Below are 8813 nucleotides of genomic sequence, written 5' to 3'. Positions count from 1 at the left end.
CGAACCACATGCGGCTCTTTGGCCCCTTGAGTGTGGCTCTTCCTAAGCCTTAGGAGGACCCTAATTAAGTTAATAACAATGTACCTACCTATACAGTTTAAGTTTAAAAAATTCGGCTCTCAAAAGAAATTTCAATCATTGCACTGTTGATATTTGGCTCTGTTGACTAATGAGTTTGCCGACCACTGGGCCCTAGGGCATTTCCTTTTCCAGAGAGGTACCAGATTGTTGCCTAATGAACACAAATTCCGGATAAAAGGAAAGGAGTCTCTCTGTGGGGTATTTCAGCCAGGTCATATGGAGGCCTGAAGAACCATCCCTGGCCTTCCAGTGACCACTTTGGGCACCTCTCTCCCCAAGATAATGCTGGATACACAATTCTGATTGGCTGAGTTGCCCATTTGCCACATTCCACTTGGGGTTAATAGGTTGATATTGACTAATCAATTACTCTCCCATGTTAGATATGTTATTATCAAGTAGATAAAGCTGAAAGAAATCTTTTTTTCCTTGTTACTCTTTACTTCCTCCTTCCTGCAATCACCACTACGTCTTTTCAAGCCTACAAATATAAATATTTCCTGAAACTGTCCTTTTTCCCCCCCATAATCCTCACCCAGGATATGTCTTTATAAATTGAGTTTTAAAGAGAGAGAGGAAGGCCCTAGCTGGTTTGGCTCAATGGATAGAGCATTGGCCCGCAGACTGAAGGGTCCCGTGTTCAATTCTGGTCAAGGGCATGTACCTTGGTTCCAGGTTTGATCCCTAATATAGGGCATGCAGGAGGCAGCTGATCAATGTTTCTCTCTCATTGATGTTTCTAACTCTATCTCTCTCCCTTCCTCTCTCTCTAAAAATCAATAAACACATTTAAATAAATTAATAAATAAATAAATACATAAATAAATAGAGGAAGGGAGAGAAAGAGGAGGAAAAAAAATCCATGTGAGAGAGAAACATTGATTGGCTGCCTCCAGCATGTGCCCCAACAGGGGTTGGAACCTGCCACCTAGGTAATCAAGCTCACAACCTTTTGGTATGTGGGACCATGATCCAACCAACTGAGCCACCCAGCCAGGGCCTGGAATGCCCTTTCTTTCTATCTCCACCACCACCTCTTTCTATCAGCAATATCATCTCTTATCTGCACTACTGCATTATCTTTTTGCCTGCTCTCTTCCTTGGACCCACTGACTCCCTTTTGATCCACTCTCCACTCAGCATTTAAAGAGATCTATTTTCTTTATTTGTTTGTTTGTTTGTTTTTAATCTTTATGGTTGAAAGTATTACATATGTCCTCTTTTTTTCTCCCACTGACCTCTTATAGCCTGCCCCCACACCTGACCTCCATCACCCTATTGACTGTCCAAGCATTATGAATATATACATACAAGTTCTTTGATTGATCTCTTCCCACCCCTCACCCACCTGCCTTCTAAAGGGATCATTTTAAAAATAATTCTTTATTGTTGAAAGTATTACACTGACCCCCCTTTTAGCCCCATTGACACCCCCCTTTCCCCCCCCCTTTACCACCCCACTGTGTGTGTCCATGGGCCATGCATATATGCATACGAGGTCCTTGGTTGATTACCTGCCACCCACCCACTCTCCCTCGCCTTCCTTGAGATGTTACTTAGATTCCACATATGAAGTATGTGTGAGATCATGTAATACTTGTCTTTCTCTGACTGACTTATTTCACTTAGCATGATACTCTCCAGGTCTAAAGGGATCTTTTTAAAACCTGAAATTGATCAGCTACTCCTCCAAGCTAAAACCTAATTAATTTAATCCATTTAAATGACTGCCTGTTTCTCTAGAAATATATTTTAAAATCCTTAGGATAGTACAGTGCCTATTAGTACTTGCTAAGGCTTAGTAAATATTTCTTGAAGAGAGGGCATCAAGTTTCTGGACCTGGGAGGAACTGCCTTGTACCTTTGTGTATTAATTCTGTCTTGCCGGTCCAAATCTCAGAGCACCTCCTTATTTCCAACCTCTTAGAAGCACCTCTTTGTAGCCTCTGGCATTTCTTACAAAGTGATTTCCTCAAGGTCACACAGCTGGTGCAGAAGCACCAAACAGAATATATAGCCCTATTGTTCTTAACTGTCAATCACAGTTAAGTGAGAAGCAATCACAGTTTAAATGTGACAACCACTAGTGTGATGCTTGATCCTCCCCTAACACTCCCACCCAGATTCTAGGTCTTGGGATAGAGAGTCTTTCAAAGATAAAAGAAATCTACCTCCTCATCCCCCACCCCTCACCCCGCAAAGAAGTCCCTTCATCTTTAGACAATTCTAATGGTTATCAAAAATCAGACATTTCAAAGAAGAATCTACCCTAGCCAGTTTATCAAAGGATAGAGAGGACGAGAGAAAGGAGGCTGTGTGTGTGTGTGTGTGAGAAACCCACAACGTCCTTGTGGTGGGCCTGAGGTGATTTGAGCCAACTGCCTCCAAGAGAAAAGGAAGGTGGGTGACTTTGGCTTCAGCTTCATTCAGGGAGAGAGTCATAGTATATAGTCGCAAATATTCTACGAGATACCATAGACTAGCCAGGGACTAGAACAAGAAAGGGACGTGTGTGGAGGAAATGAGATTAATCTCAGCTCAAATGTTGGGTGGAATCCCAGCTGCTGCAGCTGCTGAGGGCTTAACCAGCTGTTCCCTGGGCAGCTGCAATATTCAGTCCAGACCTGCCTCTCAGGGTGGCAGCTCTGTCTCAGCTTAGGGCCATCAGCTCCAATCTAAGCCAAGACTCTGCTGAAAGAATCGCTGGAAAGCAAGAGAGAAGAGCAAAAAAAGAAAAAGAGTCCTCAATTCCAAGGACTTTTGTTTGGACACCATGCAGTATGAAATCAGACAACTGTGTTCTTAAGTTATGTGGTCCCAAAGAGAAAAGTTGAGAGACAGTTTGGGTTTCAGAGAGAAGCAGAGCCAGGGCTAGAGGTATCACCTTCAATTCTGTTCCTATCCTCTCCTGTCCTGCTTAAATATCCCTACACTGTTCCCCACCATCTGCTCCCATAACACGTTCTGGGTGGGGATGGGCCTTTCCTCCTTGTAATCAGAACTGGCAACATTCACATGCTCAGATAAGGATCAACTTACTGGGGGATAAAGACAACCCAAAAGGGCTGCCCACTTGCCAATCTCCTTTTTCACATGCAAGTTTGATTTTTTTTTCCTCCTCACCTGCTTCAAATCCTACAAATGCTTTTCATCTTCAGGACAAAATTGAAAATCCTTGAAGTGCATCACATATCCCTCTCGCTATACTAAACTTGACAATGCTCCTCAGATTCATTTTACCCTTGCTCCCCAACTCCAGGCCTTTGCACCCACTGTTCCTTCTGCTTGAACAACTCTTACACATATTTCAGGTCTCAGTTTAACTGTCACTTCTCATCTCTTTCATCACACTCAGCAGCCTCACACTCAGCAACCTCCTAACCACCTATGCCTGTCGCACCAGGTGAACTGTAAGAGCTGTGCTTGACTTTACTGTCTTATCCCTATGGCACAGCACAGCGTTTGGCATATTAGAGGAACTCAGTAAGACCTTATTAAAGATAGCCCCCCTCTCATGGGAGAGGTTCATTTGTATACATATATGTATACCAAGTCATATTTAGAGACAATAATAGGGAAAGGAGGGTTTGAATGTGCTAATTAGCCACAAAATCCTCCACAGGGAAATACCCTGACCAGCTATAGCTTTCTTCCCATAGACAACTTCCTCAGTCTCCCAGTCAGAGAAGAAAGCAGGGACCACAAAGGCACAGTCAGGAGTAAACATGTCAAGGAGGGTCTGGGTCACAAACACTCATTATTCCAGTAGAGTTGATTATTTTCACTAAGTAAAGACCCTGTCTTAGCACTGGCCCCTCCTTACTTCAAACATTTCTGAAAGCTTGTATTATTAGTCTGCTAGGGCTGCCATACAAAATACCATAAACTGGGTGGCTTAGACATCAAACATTTATTTTCTCACAGTTTTGGAGGCTAGGAAAGTCCAAGATCAAGGTTCCAGCCAATTTGGTTCTGGTGAGAGCTCTCTTCCGGGTCTGCAGACAGCCGCCTTCTCACTATTGTCCTGGCATTGCCTTTCCTGTGTGCATGTGAAGAGAAAGCAAGCTCTTCCTTTAAGGACATTAATCCAGTCAGACCAGGACCCCACTGTTATAACCTCATTTGACCTTAATTACTTTCTTAGAGGCCCCATTACCAAATAGACATTAGCCACATAGACAAACAGCCACATAGATATTAGAGTTTCAACATAATTTGGGGAGGACACATACGTGAAGTCCATGACAAAGCTCAGGTCCCCTCTTTTTTTAATCCAAAAAGAGCTGAGCGTCTTCTTATGTTTTCTGTGTTGGTGTACCAGCCTGCATGTATTCCTGCCAGAAACCTGTACCCTATGCATATATTTCCTTACCTGGTAGCTGGGTAGATTTAGTTAGGGAAGCTAGCTATCCAGGCAGGAGGAAGAAGAGCCAATGAAAATGAGAGAGAAGTAACTGTGAGAAAGCTAGGACGTATTAGTGACTCAAGAAGAAAATGAGGAAGAGTCAAAAACAATTTAAGACCCACAGGATGTGGCCCCATCCATCAAGGCAGTCTTATTTCTTATTATTCCAGTTCCACCAGTTATTGCCCACAGTCACTTAGCAAGTGACTTACACCTTTCTTTGCCCCGGTTTCCTCATCTGTAATACACTCTCATAGCATTATTGTGAGGATTACATAAGACTGCATATAAAGTGCCAGAACAGGGCTTGGCAAGTCATAAATGATCAGGAAACATTAGCTACATACAGTTATATTTCCCCATCTCCTGCTCTAATCAGTTTGCTCCTCTTCATCCCAGATTCCAAGTCCTTGCTCACATTGTTACTTCTGCCTGCAATGCCCTTTCTGGTTTCCTCCACCTACACATATTTCAACATCCTATTTCTCCACAAGGCCTCCTCTGTACTACTATGACATTTAGGGCCAGTTCAACTCACCCTGACAAACTAACAATGCTGCTGTGGTAGTTAACCATCGTATACCTTTAGGTGTGCTCCCACAGGGGGAAGAAGCTGTTTCTTAATCTTTTGTGTGTTTTCCAGTGTTTTATACAGTGCTACACTGCAGGTGTTCAAGAAATCCTGCCTAAAAAAAGAAAAGGGGATGGGGGGAGGGGAGGGGAGGGGAGAGAAGGTCTGAATTCTGAGCAATGAAAAGGTCACCTAACCTTGAAACAAGAATACTTTTAATTATATTTTGGTTCTAAAATAAACCCAAATGTGTCACAGCGCCTTCTGAAGAAAGGAGTGTTATGAACTCAAATAATTATAGGAGCAGCAACCCCATGAAGAAAGTTTGGGAACCATTGATAATGCTTCTAGAGGAGTGGTAAGGAGAGAAGCAGACAGGCATCAGAAGCAGCAAAGGGAGTGAGATATGGATGAGAACACAGAAAACATTTACTGAGTGCCTACTCCACGCGGGGCACTTACACTGATCTTGTCAACTGTCTTGTCAGGGAGGCATCCTTGTCTCCAGGTTGGCCTGGCTCCCCAGCCATGCCCTTTCCCCAATCCTCGTTACCTGTTCTGTTTATGAAAGAGGTATTGCAATTGGCGCTGTGGTAGGGCCAAGTGAATATGCCCTCCGGGCCAGCTTCCTGGAGATGCTACACTTTGCTGCTTCCAGGTAGATGATGGATTTTTTTTTTCCTGGAAGCTCCAGAGGACAGGGATAAATAGGAATGGAAGGTGTGTGTGTGTGTGTGTGTGTGTGTGTGTGTAAAAAAAACTTAAAGAAAGGAAAGAGGATAGAAAGAAGAAAGAGGAGAGAGAGAGAGAGAGAGAGAGAGGAGCCTCAGGCCTGGGCTGACAGGATGTAGTTTAAGGGAAACCTTGTCCTGGGATAGCCTCCTGCCCAACTTCTTCAGGTGCTAGGAATCAGCACCATTATGGTTTCATGGCTTACGAGCTTGTTACAAGGGGCCCATCATTGAAAGACTACTCAGTGTATCACATTAGTCACTACCTGAAGTGACGTGACTGGAGGGCATCAGGATCTGATAGAGGGCAACAAGGGCAGGTTTGAAAACAAAGTAGGAAAGCTTGAAGTGCATTTCTGAGGTGGCACTAGGCACCTGGTGTAGATTGAGGGAAGGTGGGTCGAAGGGCACTAAAGATTCACAGCTGCACCCTAGCTGGTTTGGCTCAGTGGATGGAGCGTCGGTCTGTGGACTCAAGGGTCCCAGGGTTCGGTTCCGGTCAAGGACATATGCCCAGGTTGCAGGCTCGATCCCCAGTAGGGGGCGTGCAGGAGGCAGCCAATCAATGATTCCCTCTCATCATTGATGTTTCTATCTCTCCCTTCCTCTCTGAAATCAATAAAAATATATTTAATTAAAAAAAGATTCACAGCTGCTCCCAAATGTTGCCTTTGTCCAGGATCACCTGCAAACCTAAGTGTGCTTTCACCTCTAGACATTGACTCAAGGGTCACAAGGGTGAAGGAGATGAAGGGGCAACTTGGATAAGCATGGACATCTGGACTACTACAGACTAAACTATGCCTCCAGCTTCCAGGACCCAGAGCTAAATCAGGCAGGAGAGGTGCATTAACGCCAGTTTGGAAGGGCATTCTCAAAGACAGGCAGGCAGGCTCCTCGCTAGCCCCTAACACCGTGGCTCAGCCCCAGCAGCTTAACAAAGCCCCAGGCCTCACATATCATTTCTCACCTCCTGCAAAAAGGCTCCTTTGCACAGGTCCAATCCACCCATTCCCTTGGGACCGTGGTAATTTCCGACTACGCGGGAGTTCAGCTCTCTTAACGCTGGCGTTGGTTCAAGGGTGAACTGTATACCGGTTTAGTTCTTTCCTTTAGTCTAGAAGGGAACTGATTCTGAAGACCACCAGAGGGCGGTGTATAGCAGGGACCTGGCTTCTGGGAGGACACCGCTGCTACAGGGAAGGGCGGGCTTCCGGAGATACCACCCACCCCTTACCATCCCCAAGGCCTTAGACACTCCCCTTCCAGTGCAGTCCAACTCCCTCGGAGCTTCAGTTGCTAACTTAGGGGCACCTGCCTGCATGAATTCTAGGTGTCTGCTGTGTTGGAAGCTATAGGTTCCAGAAACACTCAGGCCAAGGAAACAGAGCCAGCAATAATGGGAGGGGAGAGAGAGAGAAACAGCGGCGGGAACCAGTAGAAACAACCAGGACAGGAGAGCAGGAAGGGCGCTTGGGTTGTAATACCCATATGTCCTTGTGTGGAGCGCCGATTTCCCCCCATACGTCAGGGCTGAAGTGGGTCTCCGCCTTCATCCTCGCAGCCCTTCTGAAGGAATAGGTTCCAGCCTTCTGTCTGGATGCTTGTCTTGACTAAGTGTGTGTGTTGGGGGGCGGGGGGGACTATCAGTTATGACTTAGCTAGGAATTCCCACGGGTCACCAGTTGGTCTAATGACATCTCAGAAAAAAAACTTAGGTTCTTGCCAAAACCGGTTTGGCTCAGTGGATAGAGCATCGGCCTGCAGACTGAAGGGTCCCAGGTTCAATTCCGGTCAAGGGCATGTGCCTGGGTTGTGGGCGCATCCCCAGTGGGAGGTGTGCAGGAGGCAGCTGATCGATGTTTCTCTCATCATCAATGTTTCTGACTCTCTATCTCTCTCCCTTCCTCTCTGTAAAAAATCAATAAAATATATTTAAAAAAAAAAAACTTAGGTTCCATCCAGACCCCATACCCGGGTAGGAGATGGCTAGGCTGAGGCATGGCCTTGAGAGAGGGACCAGGACTAGAGGTTAACAATAGGGGAGCAGAATTCTTTGAGTATCAGTACCCACAATGGCCTCATCCCCACCAGAGCCCCTATAAACAGAGAAAGAACTTGCTGAGGCCTTCTCACTCTTTGGACAATTCTGGCCGCTGCAACAGCCGGTAGGCACCATACCGACAGAATGCTGTCCTCTCTGGGTGGGAGAAGGAACAAGCAGCCTAGAAAAGGGCAGGACTTTTTTGGTCTCTTGATAATCGATGAGGAGACCCCACCCCCACCCCCCAGAAGGAAGCAGGACTGGAAGACCTACTGGGGAAGGAGGAAGGAGTTGGATGAAAGGTATTGAATCTGGATGTCTCCTCCTTCTCCCCCCTCTGGAGGTGAATCACCCTCGAAGTAGAGATATTTTCCAATAATCTCCCGGAAACTTTCCCTTTATTAGCCCGCCTGTAGGAAAATGTCAGACGACAGATTGACTGGCTGTGTAAGACAGTGTTAACGCCGTGCCTGTGCCCCAGCCCCTCACCTTGCCAGGCTGGGCAAGCAGATCATTATATTATGATTTATAAATAGAAAATAAAATTATCGGGTGGGACTGGGGCACTGGGGAAGAAGAGGCGAAATAGACTTGGTCAAGGAGTACCCACTTTCAATCCCACCTACCTAGGACCTGGGAGCACCTCTTCCCTAGGAGGTTGCCCCTAAACTAGGCAGTCCCGAATCGCCTCCATTTTTCTCCCTTTTCCTCCCTCCCTCCCGCCCAATCAACATCATTCGCTGCCCACATCCCTAGATCTCAGCCCCCAGGCCCTGGTTCCGGCGGGTGCCTCGAGGTTACTAAGTCCAGAACGCTCAGCCCAGCAGCTCCTCCGCCAACCAGTAGAGGAACCTGGAGTACCAGTGCATGCCCGTCGGCTGGACCGCCCCTCCGGGAAGCAGCGCCCCCAGCGCGTGCAGCAGGCGCAAAGGAGCAAAGGCGCGGTGTGCCCACTGGTGACTCTCCAGCACCGCGTAGCAC

General features: G+C 46.4%; 1 protein-coding gene across 1 annotated transcript in view; it reads right to left on the bottom strand.

The window, feature by feature from the left end:
- Positions 1 to 8213: 8213 nt before the first annotated feature.
- The window catches only part of DHH (desert hedgehog), a 4588-nt gene continuing 3988 nt past the window's right edge, over positions 8214 to 8813 (bottom strand). Inside the window, exon 4 of the mRNA XM_006755561.2 lies at positions 8214 to 8808. Coding sequence (XP_006755624.1) covers positions 8648 to 8808 — 161 coding nt within the window. The 3' untranslated portion in view covers positions 8214 to 8647. The remainder of the gene's footprint in view (positions 8809 to 8813) is intronic.

The sequence above is a fragment of the Myotis davidii genome, unplaced genomic scaffold (assembly GCF_000327345.1).
Source record: "Myotis davidii unplaced genomic scaffold, ASM32734v1 scaffold290, whole genome shotgun sequence".
Taxonomy (NCBI): Eukaryota; Metazoa; Chordata; class Mammalia; order Chiroptera; family Vespertilionidae; genus Myotis; species Myotis davidii.
This window is presented reverse-complemented; position numbering and strand designations above follow the sequence as displayed.